General features: G+C 52.1%; 1 protein-coding gene across 43 annotated transcripts; it reads left to right on the top strand.

Moving 5' to 3' along the window:
- The first annotated feature begins 296 nt into the window (after positions 1 to 296).
- PHYHD1 (phytanoyl-CoA dioxygenase domain containing 1) lies at positions 297 to 19,604 on the top strand. Of its 43 annotated transcripts, none has more exons than XR_012424297.1 (12): positions 297 to 394; positions 649 to 707; positions 5,017 to 5,175; positions 10,641 to 10,716; positions 10,870 to 10,917; positions 12,991 to 13,046; positions 13,126 to 13,188; positions 14,303 to 14,324; positions 17,960 to 18,088; positions 18,190 to 18,871; positions 19,013 to 19,139; positions 19,234 to 19,604. XR_012424297.1 is itself a non-coding variant. In XM_074016338.1 (12 exons), exons 2-12 carry the CDS (start codon positions 675 to 677, stop codon positions 19,277 to 19,279), a joined length of 876 nt encoding a protein of 291 aa, XP_073872439.1. In that variant the 5' UTR covers positions 297 to 394; positions 649 to 674; the 3' UTR covers positions 19,280 to 19,604. The 43 variants fall into 43 exon arrangements, 26 of the variants coding, with proteins under 26 accessions (XP_073872439.1, XP_073872442.1, XP_073872441.1 ...); XM_074016338.1 differs by having other exon boundaries at positions 18,190 to 18,306; XR_012424302.1 differs by lacking the exon at positions 649 to 707.
- Positions 19,605 to 23,673: the final 4,069 nt, after the last annotated feature.

The raw sequence follows: 23,673 nt of genomic DNA, 5'->3' as shown, positions 1-23,673 counted from the left end.
AGTAGCTTGGGCCTGAGGGTGGGTAACAGGAAGCATCTCTCTCCTCATCCCCTTCTTCCTACTAAGATACCCTATGTCTCCTACCTTCCTCTAAGCTGCCGACAGGTGCGTTAATTCTCTTCCATAATCCTCCCAGGACCTAGAGGGATCAGATCGGTGCTGGGAGGGGCCCACATAGTTCTCCCCAGGACTTCTTCCACCTTTGGAATGCCCATCACCTGGGGAAGGGAGGTGCCGCACATCCCCCAGACCAACCCTGCATCCCATTCTATCCAGATTGAGGCCTAGAGAGAGGCAGGCGTTCCTCAGAGTCACAGGGAATGGCGGTGCCTGGACTGGGACTCAGCCCAGCTGCTTGGCCTGACCCTCTCAGAGCATAGCTTCCCGGCACCTGGTAAGCAGTGGTAGGGGGTGGTTTCCAGAAAGAAACCCAGAGGGAGCAGATAAAATCCTTGGAGATGGGAAAGGGCAAATCCTGGATTAGTTGTGGAGGCGGGGGAGATTGGCCTGGAGGTCACAGGCTGATCTGGCTGTGTCTGGGGGAGGAGAGCTGGGTGGTGGGACCAGGTTTTCTCCGGGTAGGGAAGGGTTAAGTCCTCCCAGGCTCCTAAACTTTGTCCTCCCCACCCGGAGGGAGGCCGCACCTAGAAGCTGCCCAGTGCCCTGGCGTCTCCATGGCCTGCCTGAGCCCCTCACAGCTCCAGAAGGTAGGAGCCTGCAAGTGGGGACCGGGAGGGTCATGGCGGGGGGGGGGGGGAGGGGGGGGGGGGCGGCGGTCCCTGCCGGACCTTCAGTAGTCCCGGTGCCCAACCCACCCCCTGCCCCATTTTACCGAGGAGGAAAGTGAAGCCCAGAGGAGCGGGTTCCCAACCACAACCCCTCCTGACTTCTTCACACACAGCCCGGGGTGTCTAGATCACAGGACCCAGGGTGGGGTGGGTGGGGACGTGTGTTTTTGACCAAAAACGAGAGTAAACCCTCGGAAACCACTAGTTCAGCCCTGGGCAGGCGTCAGCAACGCTGGGGGGCGCAGCGCCCAGGAGGGGGTGGGGCCTGCGAGGGACCCAGGAGGGCCCATGTTCCTCCAATCACAAAAGGCTACCTCGTGTGACTTAGTGTGGCACAGCCTTTTAAAAAATCACTCGCCGGGCGCGGTGGCTCACGCCTGTAATTCCAGCATTTTGGGAGTCCGAGGCAGGTGGATCACCTGAGGTCGAGAGTTCAAGACCAGCCTGACCAATATGGAGAAACCCCCTCTCTACTAAAAATACAAAATTAGCTGGGGTGTGGCGCATGCCTGTAATCCCAGCTACTTCGGAGGCTGAGGCAGGAGAATCGCTTGAACCTGGGAGGCAGAGGTTGCGCTGAGCTGAGATCGCGCCATTGCACTCCAGCCTGGGCAAAAAGAGCGAAACTCTGTCTCAAAATTAATAATAATAATAATCACTCATACATTCTTACGCTGAGACTTAATATTTTCGTATACATCTCTAGAATCTTTGCTTCAAAGTCTGTTATAACAGCTACCACAAATCAAGTGCTGAACAAGTTTTTTTTGGGGGGGTGCCCAGCTCTGGTTTTTGTTTTTTGTTTTTTTTTGAGATGGAGTTTTGCTCTTTTTGCCCAGGCTGGAGTGCAACGGCACAATCTCAGCTCACCACAACCTCTGCCTCCTAGATTCAGACGATTCTCCTGCCTTAGCCTCCCAAAGCTGGGATTACAGGCATGTGCCACCACATCCGGCTAATTTTATATTTTTACTACAGATGGGATTTCACCATGTTGGCCAGGCTGGTCTTGAACTCCTGACCTCAAGTGATCCACCTGCCTCGGCCTCCCAAAGTGCTGGGATTACAGGCATGAGTCACCGTGCCCAGTCCTATTTTTATTTTTGTAGAGATGGGGTCTCACTTTGTTGCCCAGGCTGGTCCAAAACTCCTGGGCTAAAGCGATCCTCCTGCCTTGGCCTTCCAAAGTGCTGGGACAACAAGGTGTGAGCCACCATGCCCAGCCTGCCACGTTCAATAAAGGAGGCTGTACTGCTATCCACATTTGGTAGCCTGAGGGCCAGAGAAAGGAGGGTACTTACTTGGTCAAGTTCTCACAATGACCAGATAATAATTTATAGCCAGTCTTTGAGAGGAAATATGTTTCTACATTATTTTTATCAGCTATATTGTGTTCCAGATAGATAAACTATACTTTGCTGAACTAATCCCCTTGCACTGAGCATTTAGATTACTCCCCACTTAGTGCTGTCATTAAACGAAGCTCAGCGAATATCCCCATATGTATATGTATATCTTTGATCCCCTATTGCATAATCTTGCTAAAACAATTCCTAGCTGTGGCTCACGTCTGTAATCCCAGTCCACTTTGTGATGCCAAGGTGGGAGGATCGCTTGTGCCCAGGAGTTCAAGACCAGCTTGGGCAATATAGCAAGACCCCTTCTCTAAAAAAAAAAAAAAAAAAAAAAATTGACCAGGCGCGGTGGCTCACGCCTGTAATCCCAGCACTTTGGGAGGCCTAGGCAGGTGAATCACCTGAGCTCAGGAGTTGGAGACCAGCCTGGCCAACATGGCAGAACCCTATCTTTACTAAAAATACAAAAATTTAGCCAGGCATGGTGGCACACGCCTGTAATCCCAGCTACTCGGAAGTCTGAGGCTGGAGAATCACTTGAACTCGGGAGGCAGAGTTTGCAGTGAGCTGAGATCATGCTGCTGCACTCCAGCCTGGTCAACAGAGCAAGACTGTGTCTCAAAAATGAAATAAAATAAAAATAAAATAAATAAAATAAAATTAGCCAGGCGTCGTGGTGTGCACGTGTAGTCCCAGCTACTCGGGAGACTGAGGTAGGAGGATTGCTTGAGCCCGAGAAGTTCAAGGCTGCAATGAGCTATGATCACATCATTGCTCTCCAGCCTGGGTGACAGAGAGAGACCCTGTCTCTTAAAAAATAAAATAAAAAACCCAAAAGAAAAGGGCTGGGCATGGTAGCTCATGCCTGTAATCCCAGCATTTTGGGAGTCCGAGGTGGGTGGATCACCTGAGGTCAGGAGTTTGAGACCAGACCAGCCTGGCCAACATGGTGAAACCTCGTCTCTACTAAAAATACAAAAATTAGCCAGGCGTGGTGGCACATGCCTATAATCCCAACTACTCAGGAGGCTGAGGCAGGAGAATCGCTTAACCCTGAGAGGTAGAGGTTGTAATGAGCTGAGATCATGCCATTGCATTTCAGCCTGGGCAACAAGAGTGAGACTCCGTCTCAAAAAAAAAGAAAAAAGAAAAGAAAAGAAAGGAAAAAAAGAATTCCTAGCAGTGTATTTGTGTATTTACTGGATCAAGGGTATGCTGCACAGGTTGCCGTTGGTTGGCCCAATTCCCAAGGAGGCACTTTTCAGTTTGATACCGATGTGATTAATTCCTAACATGCAAAGCTGAGGGGCCCATGCTGGGTGGTCATGAATGGTGTGTGGAAGCCAGAACTGGGATCCCATGGTAGGGGAAGGGGTGTCCTTAACTGGAAACTAGCCTCTTTGTGGGTTTGTGCAGTAGGTGACTTTCTTTTCTTTTCCTTTTTTCTTTTTTCTTTTTTTTTTTGAGATGAAGTCTTGCTTGGTCTTCCAGGCTAGAGTGCAGTGGCGTGATCTCGGCTCACTGCAACCTCTGCTTGCTGGGTTCAAATGATTCTCCTGCCTCAGCCTCCCGAGCAGCTGGGATTACAGGCGCCCATCACCACACCTGGCTAATTTCTGTATTTTTAGTAGAGACAGGGTTTCACCATGCTGGCCAGGCTGGTCTCCAACTCCTGACCTCAAGCGATCCACCTACCTTGGCCTCCCAAACTATTGGGATTATAGGCATGAGCCACCGTCCCTGCAGTAGATGACTTTCAGTGTCCCTGTTGGGGCTAAAACTTGGTAACGCTCTGCAGGCAAATGTGCAGATATTCGCTCTCTCCTTATCTCTCTCAAGAACCTCAGAATAGCAGGACCAGAAGCAAATCAGAAGAAGTCATCTGCTTCCCCTCCATGGCTACTACTGCGCTCAAGATGGAACCCAGCTCCCAGCCTGGCCCAGCCCCTGCCACTCTCCCACCTCCTCTTCCACCCCTCCCCTCACTCTGCCCTATCCATTCCCAATTCCTTATGTTCCTCCCAAAGTCAAGGGCTTCTCCTCTTCTCCTCTCTTTTCTTTTCTTTTCTCTTTTTTTGAGATGGAGTTTCACTCTTGTTGACCAGGCTGGAATACAATGGCATGATCTTGGCTCACTGCAACCTCCACCTCCTGAGTTCAAGCTATTCTCCTGCCTCAGCCTTCCGAGGAGTTGGGATTACAGGCACATGCCATCACACCTGGCCAAGTTTTTGTATTTTTTAGCAGAGACGGGGTTTCACCATGTTGGTCAGGCTGGTCTGGAACTCCCGACCTCAGGTGATCCACCTGCCTTGGCCTCCCAAAGTGCTGGGATTACAGGCATGAGCCGCCATGCCCAGCCTCCTTTTTCTTTCTTTCTTTCTTTTTTTTTTTTTTTTTGAGATGGAGTCTCATCGGTTGCTCAGGTTGGAGTGCAGTGGTGTGATCTCGGCTCACTGCAACCTCCGCCTCCTGGGTTCAAGTGATTCTCCTGCCTCAGCCTCCCAAGTAGCTGGGACTACAGGCATGCACCACCATGCCCAGCTGATTTTTGTATTTTTAGTAGAGATGAGGTTTCACCATGTTGGCCAGGATGGTCTTGAACTCCTGACCGCAAGTTATTGCCCACCTCAGCCTCCCAAAGTGCTGGGATTATAGGATGAGTCACTGCACCCGGCCTAACTACTTTTTCTTTCATTCAAGCAGCCAATATTGACTGCTCTTTGCTGGGTGCCAGACTCCATGCCTGGGGTTGGGGACAGGGCAGCAAACAGGATACCTGGTCCCACCTTCACACAGCTACACGGTTGAGGGAAGGGACAGACAGGAGCATCTGCAGACTGGGGAAGCCTGAGTCTCAATCCTGCCTGCAGTTCCAACAGGATGGATTCCTGGTGCTGGAAGGATTCTTGTCTGCAGAAGAGTGTGCGGCCATGCAACAGAGGATTGGTGAGATAGTGGCTGAAATGGATGTTCCTCTCCACTGCCGCACAGAATTCTCCACCCAGGAAGAGGAGCAGCTTCGAGCCCAGGCATGTGTCTGGGGCACTTAGAGGGTGGGATGTGGCCTTTGAGGGAGGGCTTGGTCCCCGGCCAGAGCAGCAGCGTAGAAGGGAGAATCCGAAGGCTCCGAGGTGTCAGGCCAAGCCCCTTACACACCTTTCCCTCACTTCTCACTGGGAAGTTATGTTATCAAGTAGGCTTTATAGTCCTTTTTTTTTTTTTTCTTTTTTCTTTTTTTTAAAACAGAGTCTCACTCTGTTGCCCAGGCTGGAGTTCAGTAGCGTGATCTCAGCTCACTGCAACCTCCCCAACTCCCGGGTTCAAGTGATTCTCCTGCCTCAGCCTCCTGAGTAGCTGGGATTACAGGCATGTGCCACCAGGCCTGGCTAATTTTTGTATTTTTACTAGAGACAGGGTTTCTTTTTTTTTTTTTTTTTTTTTGAGACGGAGTCTCGCTCTGTCACCCAGGCTGGAGTGCAGTGGCCGGATCTCAGCTCACTGCAAGCTCCGCCTCCCGGGTTTACGCCATTCTCCTGCCTCAGCCTCCCAAGTAGCTGGGACTACAGGCACCTGCCACCTCGCCCGGCTAAGTTTTTTTGTATTTTTAGTAGAGACGGGGTTTCACTGTGTTAGTCAGGATGGTCTCGATCTCCTGACCTCGTGATCCGCCCGTCTTGGCCTCCCAAAGTGCTGGGATTACAGGCTTGAGCCACCGCGCCCGGCCGAGACAGGGTTTCATCATGTTGGTCAGGCTGGTCTCGAACTTCCGACCTCAGGTGATCCACCCACCTCGGTCTCCCAAAGTGCTGAGATTACAGGCTATTATCCCATTAGACAGGTGGGGAAAATGAGGTTCAGATCACTTGCCCCAAGCCACACAGTTAGTAGTGGACAGAGTCAGGATTTCAACCCAGATCTGTCTGATACCAAGTCCCTGCTGTTCCCAGCTTAGGTTTACTTCCTGTTCTCCAGCCACCAAAGGCCACTTTGTGGCCAGCCGCCTGGAATGAGCCCAGTGGTCTGGATGACCCCCACCTATGTAACTGTTATCCCCCATGAGACTAGGAACTCAGATTTTCTCCCCCCAGTGACCGAATAGGTCACATGATAGGTCCCAGTACAGTTTGCAATGGGTAAATTGAAGACTCTGGGGTCTCCCACACGGTTCTCTTGACCCTTCCTACTTGGAGTTTATTATGAGCCTGCTTGGGCCTGGGCCAGGCGGGATCCTGGCACTCACGCTGAGGAGCACCTGCCATCTGGTGGGCATAAGCAGAACTACAACAGCCGGAAGCCATCCCAGGGAATGGGGAGAAAGGGGTCTTGAGAAGGAGAAAGAACCGGTTAAGGAATGACAGTTTCCTCCAAAAAGCTGGTCTCATTGCTGCACGGCTACCTTCCTTTCGGGGGGATATTGGGGGAAGCAGAGACAGGTCCTGCAGCCAGAGACAGGCAGGTCACTCAAGGGTTCCCAGGAGTAAGAAGGGCCAAATCCTGTGCCCTCCAAACTGCCTTCAGAGACTAACGGGTTATGGGGTGGGAAGAACATGAGAATAAAGTTGATATATTGGCTGGGCACAGTGACTCACGCCTGTAATCCCAGCACTTTGGGAGGCTGAGGCAGGCGGATCACCTGAGGTCAGGAGTTTGAGACCAGCCTGGGCAACATGGTGAAACACTGTTTCTACTAAAAACATAAAAATTAGCCAGGCCTGGTGGTGAGTGCCTGTAATCCCAGCTACTTAGGAGAATCCCTTGAACCCAGGAAGCAGAGGTTGCGGTGGGCTGAGATCATGTCACTGCACTCCAACCTGGGCAACAGAGCAAGACTCCTGTCTCAAAAAAAAAAAAAAAAATGCTGATATATCTTGGTTTAAAATAGGTGCAAAGAAAAGAGATTGGCATGGTACCTAGCACTCAGTAACATCCTCAATATTCACTCTTGATATTGTGAGAAAAAAAAAGATCAGTGGGCGTCCTGTCTCATTCTCTTGGGTTACCTCCAGCTTTCCTTGTCTGAGCTATTTTACAACACTGTAAGTTGGATAAAACTGATAATAATGCACATGATACTTGTCCAAGTAGGGGAATCAGTGCCACTCTGTTCCAGTCACGTTACCGTGAACTGGGTCCTAGGGAATGCAATTATTGCCCTGCGGATAGAACAGTTGGGCAGCTGGGTATTGTGGCTCATGCCTGTAATCCCAGCACTTTGGGAGGCCAAGGAGGGAGGATTGCATGAGCCCAGGAGTTCGAAACCAGCCAGGTCAACAAAGTGAGACCCTGTCTCTACAAAAAAGTTTTTTTTTTTTTTTAATTTTTATTTATTTATTTATTTATTTATTTTTTTGAAACAGAGTCTCGCTCTGCCGCCCAGGCTGGAGTGCAGTGGAGTGATCTTGGCTCACTGCAAGCTCCGCCTCCCAGGTTCACGCCATTCTTCTGCCTCAGCCTCCCGAGTAGCTGGGACTACAGGCGCCCTCCACCTCGCCCGGCTAGTTTTTTTGTATTTTTTAGTAAAGACGGGGTTTCACCGTGTCAGCCAGGATGGTCTCGATCTCCTGACCTCGTGATCCGCCCGTCTCGGCCTCCCAAAGTGCTGGGATTACAGGCTTGAGCCACCGCTCCCGGCCTACAAAAAAGTTTTTAAAAATTAGCTGAGCATGGTGGTATATGCCTGTGGTCCCAGCTACATGGGAGGCTGAGGCCGAAGGATCACTTGGGGCCAGGAGGTTGAGGCTGCAGTGAGCTATGATCATGCCACTGCACTCCAGTCTGGGTGGGTGATAGAGACCCTGTCTCAAAAAAAAAAAAAAAAAAAAGAACAGTTTGCATCTATCTCTAAATTCATTTCAAGGGCCGGGAATGGTGGCTTACACCTGTAATCCCAGCACTTTGGGAGGCTGAGACAGGCAGATTGCTGGAGGTCAAGAGTTCGAGACTAGCCTAGGGAACGTGATGAAACCCGGTCTCTACCAAAAATACAAAAATTAACTGGGCGTGGTTGTAGGCGCCGGTGGTCCCAGCTACTTGGATGGCTGAGGCAGGAGAATTGCCTGAACCCTGGAGGGAGAGGTTACAGTGAGCTGAGATCGTGCCATTCACTCCAGCTCGGGTGACAGAGCAAGATTCTATCTCAAAAAAAAAAAAAAAAAATTTGTTTCAGTATTCCTTAGTATCTACATACATGTGTGTGTAATTCTTGGAATTATCCTTTGAACCAATTGTAACATCTTACTGGTTCCCTTGTGAAATAACGAATTCAGTAAAATCGTTGACATATGCTTAGCATCATTACCTGTAATATTTTTACTGTCCAGGCATGGTGGCTCAAGCCTATAATCCCAGCACTTTGTGAGGCCAAGGCAGCGGGCAAATCGCTTGAGCTCAGGAGTTTGAGACCAGCCTGGGCAACATGGTAAAACCCTGTCTCTCTTTTTTTTTTTTTTTTTTGAGACGGAGTCTCGCTCTGTCGCCCAGGCTGGAGTGCAGTGGCCGGATCTCAGCTCACTGCAAGCTCCGCCTCCCTGGTTCACGACATTCTCCTGCCTCAGCCTCCCGAGTAGCTGGGACTACAGGCGCCCACCACCTCACCTGGCTAGTTTTTGTATTTTTTAGTAGAGACGGGGTTTCACCGGGTTAGCCAGGATGGTCTCGATCTCCTGACCTCGTGATCCACCCATCTTAGCCTCCCAAAGTGCTGGGATTACAGGCTTGAGCCACCGTGCCCAGCCTATTATTTACTTTTTTTTTTTTTTTTTTTTTGAGACAGAGTCTCGCTCTGTCGCCCAGGCTGGAGTGCAGTGGCCGGATCTCAGCTCACTGCAAGCTCCGCCTCCCGGGTTTACGCCATTCTCCTGCCTCAGCCTCCCGCGTAGCTGGGACTACAGGCGCCTGCCACCTCGCCCGGCTAGTTTTTTGTATTTTTTTAGTAGAGACGGGGTTTCACCGGGTTAGCCAGGATGGTCTCGATCTCCTGACCTCGTGATCCGCCCTTCTCAGCCTCCCAAAGTGCTGGGATTACAGGCTTGAGCCACCGCGCCCGGCCTTATTATTTACTTTTAAAAATTTTTTTGAGATGGAGTCTCACGCTGTCACCTGGGCTGGAGTGCAATGGTGCGATCTCAGCTCACTGCAACCTCCACCTCCCGGGTTCAAGCGATTCTCCTGCCTCAGCCTCCCGAGTAGCTGAGATTACAGGCGCCTGCCACCACACCCGGCTAATTTTTTGTATTTTTATTTTTATTTTTTCCTGAGACGGAATTTTGTTCTCGTTGCCCAGGGTGGAGTGCAATGGTGCGATCTCGGCTCACCGCAACTTCCGCCTCCCAGGTTCAAGCGATTCTCCTACCTCAGCCTCCCGAGTAGCTGGGATTACAGGCATGCGCCACCATGCCCAGCTAATTTTGTATTTTTAGTAGACACAGGGTTTCTCCATGTAGGTCAGGCTGGTCTTGAACCCCTGACCTCAGATGATCCGCCCGCCTCAGCCTCCCAAAGTACTGGAATTACAGGCGTGAGCCACCACACCTGGTCAGTTGTATTATTATTACCTTTTTTTTTTTTTTTTTTTTTTGAGACAGAGTCTTACTCTGTTGCCCAGGCTGGAGTGCAGTGGCCTGATCTCGGCTCACTGCAAGCTCTGCCTCCTAGGTTCACGCCATTCTCCTGCCTCAGCCTGCCAAGTAGCTGGGACTACAGGTGCCTGCCACTGTGCCCGGCTAATTTTTTGTATTTTTTTAGTAGAGACGGGGTTTCATCGGTGTTAACCAGGATGGTCTCGATCTCCTGACCTCGTGATCCGTCCGCCTCGGCCTCCCAAAGTACTGGGATTACAGGTGTGAGCCACTGAGCCCAGCCTTCTGCTTTTTTTGAGACAGAGTTTCACTCTGTCGCCCAGGCTGGAGTGCCGTAGTGCAATCTCGGCTCACTGCAACCTCTGCCTCCCAGGTTCAAGCGATTCTCCTGCCTCAGCCTCCTGAGTACCTGGGACTACAGGTGCCCACCACGCCCAGCTAATTTTCGTATTTTTAGTAGAGACTAAGTTTCACCATGTTGGCCAGGCTGGTCTCGGAACTCCTGGCCTCAAGTGATCTGCCGCCTAAGCCTCCCAAAGTGGTGGGATTACAGGTGTGAGTCCTTAAGCCCGGCCATTATTATTCCTTTTTTACAGATGAGAAAATCAAGTCTTGGTGACATAAAACCAGGGGCCCAAGGCTACCAGGGAACCAGCCCTGTACCACTCTAGCATCCATGTTCTGAATCACAGTATAGTGAGGTTCCCAAGAAATTCCGTGTTTGCATCTTTGGGGTGTGCTTCCAGGCACTTGAAGTTCCGGCTCACTGTCTGTGCCGTAGTGGACAAGTTTGAGAAGCCCCCAGGCGGTCTGTAACCCTGTGGCGGTAGGAAGTTTCTGAATCCACCTCCCTCTTTGCCAGGCCCAGCTCTGACCCTGAGATGCTATCTCAATCCTCTGATGTCCCCTTTCCACAGGGCAGCACAGACTATTTCTTGAGCAGTGGTGACAAGATTCGATTCTTCTTTGAGAAAGGCGTTTTTGACGAGAAAGGTTTGGAGCTGGGGCCCTAGAGCTGGGCAGGAGCCATGGTGAGGGTAGGCTGGACTCGGGGATCTGCTCCCAGGGATGGAAGAGTGCTGAGGCCAGCTGCCCATGGAAGGCTAGACACCAGTTCTCTGCCTTTATCTGTTCTTTGTGCCACAGGAAATTTCCTGGTCCCTCCGGAGAAATCCGTCAACAAAATTGGCCACGGTGAGCAGGGGCTTGGGGGTGCAGGAAAGAAGATGGGGGAACTGGCTGGGAGTGGTGGCTCACACTTGTAATCCTAACACATACTTTGAGAAGTCGAGGCAGGTGGATCACTTGAGGTCAGGCGTTCAAGACCAGCCTGGCCAACATAGAAAAAATTAGGTGACTGTAGTGGCGCACACCTGTAGTCCCAGCTACTCAGGAGGCTGAGGCAGGAGAATCGCTTGAACCGGGGAGGCAGATGTTGCAGTGAGCCAAGATTGTGCCATTGCACTCCAGCTTGACTGGGTGACAGAGACAGTGCGCCCCTGTTCAAAAAAAAAAAAAAAAAAAAGAATGGGGAAACTGAAGCCTGAAGAATTTAGGAGCCTTAATGAAAGCCCATAGTGGCTGGGCTTGGTGGCTCACGCCTGTAATCCCAGCACTTTGGGAGGCCAAGGTGGGCAGATAACCTGAGGTCGGGAGTTCAAAACCAGCCTGACCAACATGGAGAAACCCCATCTCTACTAAAAATACAAAATTAGCCGAACATGGTGGCACATGCCTCTAATTCCAGCTACTCGGGAGGCTGAGGCGGGAAAATAGCTTGAACCCAGGAGGTGGAGGTTGCAGTGAGCCGATATCGCACCATTGCACTCTAGCCTGGGCAACAAGAGTAAAACTCTGTCTCAAAAAAAAAAAAAAGAAAAAAATAAAGCCCATAGTAAGTTAGTGGTCGGGTGAATGGCATTTGTGGCTGCAGGCTCCCCTCTGGTCTTCAGCCCCTCTGCTAATCATGACACTGCTGCCACAGCACTGGGGATAGGGGGTCACCTGATTCCCCCCAACAGATGGGCATGTGCAGGCTCTTCCACTCTCTACTGCCTGGCCTGGGGGAGCTCCTGGGTCCAGTGCTCCCTGGAGCCACCCTAAGGGGCATCTGACCTGCTGACAGGGTCCCTATTCTGACACCCCAAAGTCAAGTAAGAAAACCCTCATTTTCTTTCTTTAGGATCATACATTATAATTTGTGTTGTAGAATGCTTATTTATTTTGTAAAATAAAATTGAGATGAGGTCTCGTTATGTTGCCTAGGCTAGTCGAGGCTCAAGTGGTCCTCCTGCCTTGGCCTCCCAAAATGCTGGAATTATAGGCATAAGCTACTATACTGGAAAGCTTATTGTTAAACCTGAAGTTATATCATGGTAGGCTTGTAGACAAGTTGTGGTAAAATACATGTAAGATTTACCATACCATGATAACCCCTTTAAAGTACGTAACTCGGTCGGGCATGGTGGCTCACGTCTGTAATCCCAGCACTTTGGGAGGCCAAGGCAGGGGGATCACAAGGTCAGGAGTTTGAGACCAGCCTGGCCAATATAGTGAAACCCCATCTCTACTAAAAATACAATAATTAGCTGGGAATGGTGGCGCACGCCTGTAGTCCCAGCTGCTTAGGAGGCAGAGGCAGGAGAATTGCTTGAATCCAGGAGGTGAGGGTTGCCGTGAGCTGAGATTGTACCACTGCACTCCAACCTGGGTGACAGAGCGAGACTCCATCTCAAAAAAAAAAAAAAAAAAAAAAAGTACGTAGCTCAGTGGCATTAAATGCATTCAATCTTATGTTTATGACAATGAGGGACTATCCCATGCCAGGCCTTGGGCTGTCCCTGCCCATTCATTAGCCCATTGAGTCCCACAGCAGCCCTGCCTCCCAGGTGCTTCTAATCCTCATTTGACAGAAGAGGAAACTGAGGCTCGCAGGAGAGAAATGGTTACCCGAGGTCACACAGAGCAAATGGTGGCACCGAGATTGCTGCACGTGATTGGCGCCAAAGAGCCCTTAGTCATCTGTGAGGGGTTGGACTGAGCTTCCCAGCTTCCCAGAATGTCAAGGATAAGGGCATGGGTGGCATAGGGCCTGGGTGGGGGAAAGGCTCCCGTGGAGCCCATTACTCGGTTGTAAACAGGCAGAAGGGTTAATGCATACAAAATAGGTGAGAATGTCAAAGTGAGCCTGAGTGTGGGTGCCCAGAGCTGGGTGTGGAGGGACACGTGGGCCTGAGATGGCGCTGACAGCCTCCTTCTGTCCCGCAGCTCTGCACGCCCACGACCCTGTCTTCAAGAGCATCACGCACTCCCCCAAGGTGCAGGTGAGCAGAGGTAGGGGTGAGGGCCAGGAGGCTGGGCCATGTGTGGCAGGCTGGCAGCATGACCTTTGCCCCCCTCCAGACCTTGGCCAGAAGTCTGGGCCTCCAGATGCCCGTGGTGGTGCAGAGCATGTACATCTTTAAGGTGAGCTCCTTGTCCTGGCCTCAGTTTACCATCTGTAAAATGGGCAGACTGCTCATACCAAGCCCTTCTGTACAATGGGCCAAAAGTTGCTGGAATTATTATGTTGGTGGGAGAACATGGAAAATCGGTCTCCTCTGGCTAAAGCACCTGGAACTTAGTTGATGCTGTTAAAATTTGGTGGTAGGGGCTGGGCGTGGTGGCTCATGCTTGTAATCCCAGCACTTTGGGAGGCTGAAGCGGGCAGATCACTTGAAGTCAGGAGTTCGAGATTAGCCTGGCCAACATGGAGAAACCCCATCTCTACTAAAAATACAAAAATTAGCCAGGCATGGTGGCACACACCTGTAGTCCCAGCTACTCGGGAGGCTGAGGCAGGAGAATTGCTTGAACCCAGGAGGTGGAGGTTACAGTGAGTGGAGATCACGCCAATGCACTCCAGCCTGGGTGACAGAGCAAGGCTCCATCTCAAAAAAAAAAAAAAAAATTTGGCGGGGCGTGGTGGCTCACGCCTGTAATCCCAGCTCTCAGGGAGGCAGAGGTGGGAGGATTGCTTGAGCCCAGGAGTTCGAGATCTGCCTGGGCAATATAGCGAGACCCTGTTCTCCACAAAAAGGAAGAAAAAAAAAAAGACAAAAAAAAAATTTGGTGGTAGGAGGGAGGGTCATCCCCAGGCCTCCCTCGACCTCCCTCCTCCCTTCTTTGGCAATTGAAATGTTGTGCTCCCAGCTTTCAAGGCTCAGCTCAGTGCCACCACCTTTAAGAAGCCTTCCAGAACACCTGAGAAAAGAAGGACCCGTCTGACTCTGGGGCTGGAAGGCTCAACTGCTGGCCTGCGTCCTAGCCTCTCCCTCCAGTCCTTGCCCCGCTCTGCTTTGTGATCTTGTTAGGCATGTGTGTGCTTGCACATGCTAGGAGCTCGTTGGGCAGGGGGGATTTTCTTTTTGCATCCCTCCTGGGGTTGGCACACGGTAGCTGCTCAGTAGCTGGGTGTTGAGGTGGAATTCTGAGAGGAAAATGCCTGTGGCCAGGGCAGCAGCATCCTGCGACTCTCAGAGCAAGCCCAGCTCCTCTCTGCTCTCCTCTGTCCTCACCAGGCTTTTCCTCTCTCTTGCAGCAACCTCACTTTGGCGGTGAAGGTGAGCTGAGAGCTATGGGCCCCTGAAAAGGCCATGGGTGGGATATCTAAGACCGTGGTGGTTCTCAGATCTTTAGAAGGAGGGAATGCCTTGCTCCTGTCTGCTGTAGGAGCCTGGGCCGGAGAGGAGGAACCGGCTTCCATTCCTTCCTCTGAAAGCGGATTGGGAGGGAAACCTTGTGTCTTTGGCATAGTGGGTCCTGAACCTGCCACCAACCCCAGCTAGTTAAAAATACAGATTTCCGGCCGGGCGCGGTGGCTCAAGCCTGTAATCCCAGCACTTTGGGAGGCCGAGACGGGCGGATCAGGAGGTCAGGAGATTGAGACCATCCTGGCTAACCCGGTGAAACCCCATCTCTACTAAAAAAAATACAAAAAACTAGCCGGGCAAGGTGGCGGGCGCCTGTAGTCCCAGCTACTCGGGAGGCTGAGGCAGGAGAATGGCGTGAACCTGGGAGGCGGAGCTTGCAGTGAGCTGAGATCCGGCCACTGCACTCCAGCCTGGGCGACAGAGCGAGACTCTGTCTCAAAAAAAAAAAAAAAAAAAAATACAAATTTCCTAGGCCAGGCGTGGTAGCTCATGCCTGTAATCCCAGCACTTTGGGAGGCAGAGGTGGGCCGATCACCTGAGGTCAGGAATTCGAGACCAGCCTGGCCAACATGTTGAAACCCCATCTCTACTAAAAATAGAAAAAGTAGGTGGGTATAGTAGCGCACACCTGCAGTCCTAGCTACTCAGGAGGCTGAGGCAGGAGAATCGCTTCAACCCAGAGGCGGAGGTTGCAGTGAGCCGAGATCACACCACTGCACTCCAGCCTGGACAACAGAGTAAGACTCTGTCTCAAAAACAAACAAACAAAAACACCAAACCAAAATAAACAAACAAAAAAACAGATTCCTGGGCTAGTCGCTGAGATCTTGAGCCAGTAGGGCTGCATGGGCGTGGGAATTCTTTTTTTTTTTTTTTTTTTGAGACAGAGTCTCGCTCTGTCGCCCGGGCTGGAGTGCAGTGGCCGGATCTCAGCTCACTGCAAGCTCCGTCTCCCAGGTTTATGCCATTCTCCTGCCTCAGCCTCCCGAGTAGCTGGGACTACAGGCGCCCGCCACCTCGCCCAGCTAGTTTTTTTGTATTTTGTAGTAGAGACGGGGTTTCACCGTGTTAGCCAGGATGGTCTCGATCTCCTGACCTCGTGATCCGCCCGTCTCAGCCTCCCAAAGTGCTGGGATTACAGGCTTGAGCCACCGCGCCTGGCCTAGTTTTTTGTATTTTTTTAGTAGAGACGGGGTTTCACCATGTTAGCCAGGATGGTCTCGATCTCCTGAGCTCGTGATCTGCCCGCCTCGGCCTCCCAAAGTGCTGGGATTACAGGCTTGAGCCACCGCGCCCGGCCCTTTTTTTTTTTTTTTTTTTTTTTTGAGACAGATTTTCATTCTTGTCACCCAAGCTAGAATGCAATGGCACAATCTTGGCTCACTACAACCTCCGCCTTTCTGGTTCAAGTGATTCTCCTGCCTCAGCCTCTCAAGTAGCTGGTATTACAGGTGTCCACCACCACGCCCAGCTAATTTTTTGTATTTTTAGTAGAGACGGGGGTTCCACCATGTTGGCCAGGCTGGTCTCGAACTCCTGACCTCAGGTGATCCACCTGCCTCAGCCTCCCAAAGTGCTAGGATTACAGGGATGAGCCACCACGCCCAGCCCTGGAATCTGTGTTTCTAACAAGTTTCCTGGAGGAGGACTCCAGGAAAATTGCTGATCTAGTTCCACACCCTACCCCATGCAGTCACCCTTTACAGCCTCCCTGGTAGGTGATTATCCACTTCTGTTCAAATACCTCTGGTGACAGGGAGCTCACCCCGTCTCAGGAAGCCCTTTCCTTCCTTGCACGAGCCCACGTTGGCCTCCTTGTGACCACCCCCTTCTTCCACCATTCAGCCTGTATGCAGTTCCCCAAAGGGATGACCATCCCCACCCTTAGCCTTCTCTGCCTGAGTCCAGCTCTCCCAGTTCCTTCCACCATTCCTCTCCCAAATGTTTCAAAGCCCCTTCCATTTCAAACGTTCCTTTGGAGGTCTGTCTTAAAGTTTGGTGTTCAGAAAACACGCAGTTGCCCGGGAAGGAAGGAGGTGAGACAGGAGCCTGTTTATTCTGTTGTTGAGGAGCACGTTCCTTTGTTTGGTGGTTCCGCATCCTAACTGTGCCCCAGCATCATTGGGGGAGGTTTTTAAAAACTTGGATGCTGGCCAGGAGCGGTGGTTCACACTTGTAATCCCAGCACTTTGGGAGGCTGAGTGGGGAGATCACCTAAGGTCAGGAGTTCAAGACCAGCCTGGCCAACATGGTGAAACCCTATCTCTACTAAAAATACGAAAATTAGCCGGGCGTGGTGGTGCATGCCTGTAATCCCAGCTACTCGGGAGGCTGAGGCAGGAGGATCGCTTGAATCCTGGAGGTGGAGGTTGCAGTGAGCCAAGATCACGCCACTGCACTCCAGCCTGGGCGACAGAGCCAGACTCTGTCTCAAAAAAAAAATAATAATAAAGAAATGTGGATGCCTGATCATAGCATCTCCCCGCTTTGCACCCAACTTCCCAATCTTTTTTTTTTTTTTTTTGAGAGAGAGTCTCTCTCTGTCACCCAGACTGGAGTGCAGTGGCGCAATCTTGGCTCACTGAAAGTTCTGCCTCCCGAGTTCAAGCAATTCTCCTGTCCCAGCCTCCCAAGTAGCTGGGATTATAGGTGCCCCCCACCACACCCGGCTAATTTTTGTATTTTTAGTAGAGACAGGGTTTCACCATGTTGGCCAGGCTGGTCTTAAATTGCTGACCTCAGGTGATCCAACCGCCTCGGCCTCCCAAAGTGCTGAGATTATAGGTGTGAGCCACCGCGCTAAGCTCTAGCTTCCCAAACTTATGCCACTGGGTGAACCATCTGGTGGCTGGGGGCCACTTGTCCCTGGTTAAGAAGGGTGGCTTGAGTTATCTCACTGGAATTAAACAATAGCGCTACTTTATATCAAGCAGTTACATGGTTGGGCCCTAAGCACTTTTCTTTTTTTTTTTTTTTTTTTTTTTTTGAGACGGAGTCTCGCTCTGTCGCCCAGGCTGGAGTGCAGTGGCGCGATCTCAGCTCACTGCAAGCTCCGCCCCCCGGGTTCCCGCCATTCTCCTGCCTCAGCCTCCCGAGTAGCTGGGACTACAGGCGCCCGCCACCTCGCCCGGCTGTTTTTTTGTACTTTTTTTAGTAGAGACGGGGTTTCACCGGGTTAGCCAGGATGGTCTCGATCTCCTGACCTCGTGATCCGCCCGTCTCGGCCTCCCAAAGTGCTGGGATTACAGGCTTGAGCCACCGCGCCCGGCCCCTAAGCACTTTTCATACATCATCTCATAAAATCCTCTAGCACCCTGTGAGGTAGGTTGTTGTTGGAGCCACTTTACAGTTTAGGAAGTTGAAGCTTTGAGAGGTGAAATCGCTTTGCCTTAGAGTCCTGGGCCAGGAAGTGATGAGATTCTGACCAATCGTGGGAAGGCTGGCCCTGAAGAGCACCCAGAGGACTGAGGAGGGGGTAATGAGGCCAAGGTGAGGTGGGACCAGGCAAAAGGATGGGCTTCTCACTCCCCGTGGACCTGCTGTAGTCTCCCCTCATCAGGACGCCTCCTTCCTGTACACGGAGCCCCTGGGCCGGGTGCTGGGCGTATGGATCGCAGTGGAGGACGCCACGCTGGAGAACGGCTGTCTCTGGTTCATCCCTGGCTCCCACACCAGTGAGGAACCCTGTCTCTTCTGCCCACTTCGGACTCCCCACCCGCTAGGGAGAGGGACCCCGAGAAAGAAGGAGTTTAAGGCTCTCTATCTTGGCCTGCAGGGGGCGTGTCAAGAAGGATGGTCCGGGCCCCTGTTGGCTCAGTGCCTGGCACCAGCTTCCTCGGGTCAGAGCCAGCCCGGGATAACAGCCTCTTTGTGCCCACCCCAGTGCAGAGAGGTAGGCAGATGCAGAGGGCAGAGAGGCAGGGGGCTGAGTCCATCCGTCTGTGCCTGCTCGACTACCCGACATCCAAGAGGTTGCCCTCGGGGTCATCTGAGGGCAGTGAAGTCACAGAAAGAGGAGGGCTGGATGGGGGCTGGGAAGTCAGGAAGCAGCATGTTTTCCTGCAAGCTGACCCAGATCACGCTAGAATCCACACTCGGCTACTTATAGGCTGTTTCTCTGGGCAAATGACTGACTCCCTGAGCCTGAATGTCCCCAAACGTGAAGTGGGAAGTCAGTGAGATGATAAATACGTGGATACAGAGTCTGCCTAGTGCATGGCCACTGCTCAACCAATGTCGGCTGTTGGGCGGGTCCTTTCTCTTACGAAAAGGGAAACACCGGAGAGGTCCCAGTGGACTGGCACAGTGCAGAGGGCTTCTGCCTGATCCTGCAAAGACCTCTGGAGGGCAGGCCCTTCCTAAGGCTTGCCAAGGCCACAGTCCACAGCAGAGGGGACTCGATCCTAGAGGAACTGGAATCTCAGCAGCTTAGCTTCCGACCCTGTGGGAGGCTGCAGGTGCATGAGCTTTCAGGGAAGGGAATGGGGATGGATGGGGGCCACAAAACGGCTGGAGGGAGGAGGGCCCGTGTCCCTTCCTGCCCTGGGGACGGAGGATGTGGCACTGGTGGGTTCCTGACCTGCTTGTGTCTCTGCCAGGGGCCCTGGTCCTCATCCATGGAGAAGTGGTGCACAAGAGCAAGCAGAACCTCTCCGATCACTCGCGCCAGGCCTACACTTTCCACCTCATGGAGGCCTCTGGTACCACCTGGAGCCCAGAGAACTGGTAGGTGACAGGGTGGGTGTGTGTGCCCGACAGTCCCCTGGAGGCTGGGAGCAGTGACCCTGCACCTCAAGGTTATCTCCTCTATCTTCTGCAGGCTCCAGCCAACAGCTGAACTGCCCTTTCCCCCACTGTACACCTAAAGGCTTTCACAGGGCAGGAGCCCTGGCCCCTCCCGGGTGAAGCTGTGGGCTACAGACACCAGCGTCTTGCTCAGCCTCTTGGTTGCAACAGGGAGGTCTTGTCTCCCCTCCTGGGCTTTCCTCCTGCCCTGTGGGCAGCAGCCTGGGCTGGGTCAGGAGCTTCCCTAAGATCTTCATCTGTCTGCCTCCCTACTGCCCCAACATAGCCTTGAGGAGGCTTCTCAGCCATTAAAGGGTTCTGGCCCCTTCTCACTTTCCTCTCCTCTCAGATGGAACTCTGGTTATTATGGTGTTAGTTACTGAATAAAAATGACTTCAGAATGCAGCTTCCTGACTGAGCCTTCTTTCCCAAGCAGCATTGCTTTCCAGACAAGAAAACTGCTGGCCGGGCGCGGTGGCTCAAGCCTGTAATCCCAGCACTTTGGGAGGCCGAGACGGGTGGATCACGAGGTCAGGAGATCGAGACCATCCTGGCTAACAGGGTGAAACCCCGTCTCTACTAAAAAAAAATACAAAAAGCTAGCCGGGCGACGTGGCGGGCGCCTGTAGTCCCAGCTACTCGGGAGGCTGAGGCAGGAGAATGGCGTAAACCCGGGAGGCGGAGCTTGCAGTGAGCTGAGATCCGGCCACTGCACTCCAGCCCGGGGACAGAGCGAGACTCTGTCTCAAAAAAAAAAAAAAAAAAAAAAAAGAAAACTGCTTTCCAGGCCGGGTGCAGTGGCTCACGCCTGTAATCCCAGCACTTTGGGAGGCCGAGGCGGGCGGATCACCTGAGGTCGGGAGTTTGAGATCAGTTTGACCAACACAGAGAAACCCTGTCTCTACAAAAAATACAAAAAATTAGCCAGGCGTGGTGGCGCATGCCTGTAAACCTAGCTACTCGGGGGGAGGCTGAGGCAGGAGAATAGCTTGAACCCGGGAGGCGGAGGTTGCGGTGAGCCGAGATCACGCCACTGCACTCCAGCCTGGGCAACAAGAGCGAAACTCCATCTCAAAAAAAAAAAAAAAATTGCTTTCCAGACAAGATGCTAAAATGCATCCCAGGTACCCCAGCCCTGTTTGGCGTGGCTTGCATGATTTTAATAAGTAACATTTAGTGGGCACTCATTGTGTGCCCCGCTCTGTGCTGAGACCTTCACAGGCTTTATCTCATGGAATCCTCACTAGGAGAGGTAAGTGCCATTATCATCTGTACTTACAGAAGAAGACGCTGAGCCAAGGAGGGGGTAAATGACCTGCCCAAGTCACAGCTGCTCAGTTCTTCAGCAGGCTCAGCCTCATGCAGAGCCTGTGCTCCTAACCTTGACACTGCCTCATCTTCCCTTCTTGGGGAGCAGAGATGCCCAGAGCTAGGAATCCAGAGTTCCAGGTTCTGATCCTGGCTCCGTGAGCAACTTGCTCCCTGGTCTCAGGCCAGGGCCTTTCCTTCCTCTGGGCTTGTTTCCTCCCGTGTCCAGTAAGGGGGCCAGACTAGGGCTTTCAGGGGCCCTTCCTGTTTGGGCATGCTTGGCAGGCACTCAGACCTTCAGAACAACTACCAAATCTAAAACCTCCTCAGCTGAGGTTTGGCCCAGAGGCTACAAACTGGAGACCACAGCCTGATTCCAGCCCACAGATGCATTTTTTTCTGGGCCTCAGCAATTTTTTTTTTTTTTTTTTTTTTTGAGACAGAGTCTCGCTCTGTCACCCAGGCTGCAGTGCAGTGGCATGATCTCAACTCACTGCAACCTCTGCCTCCCGGGTTCAAGCAATTCTCTGCCTCAGTGTCCTGAGTAGCTGGGATTACAGGCACCCGCCACCACATCCAGCTAATTTTTGTATTTTTAGTAGAGACAGGGTTTCACCATCTTGGCCAGGTTGGTCTTGAACTTCTGACCTAGTGATCCACCCGCCTCGGCCTCCCAAAGTGCTGGGATTACAGGTGTGAGCCACCGTGCCTGGCCAGGCCTCAGCATTTAAGAAAAAACTTGAAGATTTCACATAACTATCCAGGTTCCTAAGCTTCCTTGAATGAGCATGCAATTGACAACATGGGGCCTATACTCTAGCATAGTGGCTTCTGGCTGGAGCTCCCTTAGAGGCTCAGTGTGGTCCCCTGTTGTCGTTCACTGCCTTCATTTGAGTTTGTGACCCTGATGTAGCCTATCCCCCAACTATATACATAGAAAACCCAAGGCCCAGAGGGTAGAGCCCTTTCCCAAGGCCACCCTGGGAGTCCCTGGGGCAAAGCTGGTGCTCTTTTACCAACATATTGCTGCCTCTTTTTGCAAATAATAGAAGGGAGCCTGAGAGAAGGGAAGCGTCTCTGTTGAGTCCCAAAGGAATGTCTCAATACTCTCCTCTGAGGGAAAGGACATGGCAGTGATTCTCAAGCAGAAGCTTCGGCTCCCTGGAGCTCTGCTCCTGGCTTCTGGCCTTGGTGGACCAAAGCTCTCACCTCCTCTGACGTCCTCCCTAAGCTGGGGGAGAAAGGGAGAACCTTGTCCAGTCTCAGGAATCTTGCTGTGCTATCTTCCTAGTGAAGGAAAATGTTTATGCATTCACTATCTGTGTAGTGTACACTTCCAGGAGGGACACAGTGCAGATGGACTCCCAAATCTACTGATTTCCTGCTCCTCGTCAGCCCCCTGTGCTAGCCTTGGGGGATGGGGTGGGGAACGAGGCAGTCCCGGAGCCTGTCCTCCCAGAGAGCAAGGCTGGGGCGTGGGCCTCTCATAGAGTCATTTTACCTCTCAGGAAACTCCCCCACCCCCTGTGGATCTTTCCTACCTTGGGAAGAAACACACACAGGTTTGGACATGACTAGAATGTGGAAGGGTCTTAGGAAGGACCCCTTGATGAGGTCCTGGTGCTATTCAGCCCATCTTTCTCTATGGGCACCGCTCAGTGGGACACCAGAGGCGGGGTGGGGTTGGCTAATACAAGATCCAGCCCAAGCAGGATGTGATCCTCCCTCAACCCCGCCAAAGTTGACCCACCTCTCCCTTCAGTAATTCCTAGCCCTTGGCTCTTTCCCTCAGGGGTTCTCCGCCTCCAAGTAAGTCAGGAGAGCAAAGGTCACTCTGGTTTCAAAATGGTTTGCCCAGCTTTTCGGCTTTTCGCTAAGATGAGGACTGGTCTTTGGTAGAAATGACTCTTTCCCTTTCTGACTGCTTTTTTTTTTTTTGAGATGGAGTCTCGCTCTGTCGCCCAGGCTGGAGTGCAGTGGCCGGATCTTGGCTCACTGCAAGCTCCGCCTCTCGGGGTTCACGCCATTCTCCTGCCTCAGCCTCCCGAGTAGCTCGGACTACAGGCGCCCTCCAACTCGCCCAGCTAGTTTTTTGTATTTTTTAGTAGAGACAGGGTTTCACCGTGTTAGCCAGGATGGTCTCGATCTCCTGAGCTCGTGATCCGCCCGACTCGGCCTCCCAAAGTGCTGGGATTACAGGCTGGAGCCACCGAGCCCGGCCCTGACTGCTTTTCAAGGGTGGGCTCTAGGCTGGACCCTCACAACACCCTTCGAGGTGTGGGCTGTCATTACTCCCATCTGCAAGATAATTGAGGTTCAGCCTGGCTAAGTGACTCACCCAAGGTCACAAAGTTGTTTTTTTTTTTGAGACGGAGTTTCACGCTTGTTGCCCAGACTGGAGGGCAGTAGAGCGATCTCGACTCACCGCAACCTCCGCCTCCCGGGTTCAAGCGATTCTCCTGCCTCAGCCTCCCTAGTAGCTGGGATTACAGGCATGTGCCACCACGCCTGGCTAATTTTGTATTTTTAGTAGAGACAGGGTTTCTCCATGTTGGTCAGGCTGGTCTCGAACTCCTGACCTCAGGTGATCCGCCTGCCTTGGCCTCTCAGAGTGCTGGGATTACAGGCATGAGCCACTGCGCCCGGCCATCCAAGGTCACAAAGTTAATAAGAAGCTGTGCAGCCAAGGATTCTGACCAGATTAGTTTGACCCAGAGACTAAAGTGTTAACCATTATGCTTTACTCCCTCCAGCATCCACTCTGGCCTCCTCCAAGGCTGCAGGGTGAAAGGGGGGGGGGCTCTACAGCACACTCAGGTTCTTTGAGTTCCTGGATTATCCCTTAAGACTCTTTTCATTTTAAGTATCAGCAAGGCTGGGACGGTGGCTCACACCTGTAATCCCAGCACTTTGGGAGGCTGAGGTGGGCGGACCACCTGAGGTTGGGAGTTCGAGACCAGCCTGACCAACATGGAGAAACCCTGTCTCTATTAAAAATACAAAATTAGCGCGGGGTGGCACATGCCTGTAATCCCAGCTACTAGGGAGGGTGAGGCAGGAGAATCGCTTGAACCTGGGAGGCGGAGATTGGTGAGCCGAGATCACACCACTGCACTCCAACCTGGGCAACAAGAGCAAAACTGTCTCAAAAAAAAATAATAATAAA

Source organism: Macaca fascicularis, chromosome 15 (assembly GCF_037993035.2).
Source record: "Macaca fascicularis isolate 582-1 chromosome 15, T2T-MFA8v1.1".
In the NCBI taxonomy this organism is placed as follows: Eukaryota; Metazoa; Chordata; class Mammalia; order Primates; family Cercopithecidae; genus Macaca; species Macaca fascicularis.
Note: the sequence above shows the minus strand (reverse complement) of the source record. Positions and strands in the feature narration are given on the sequence as shown.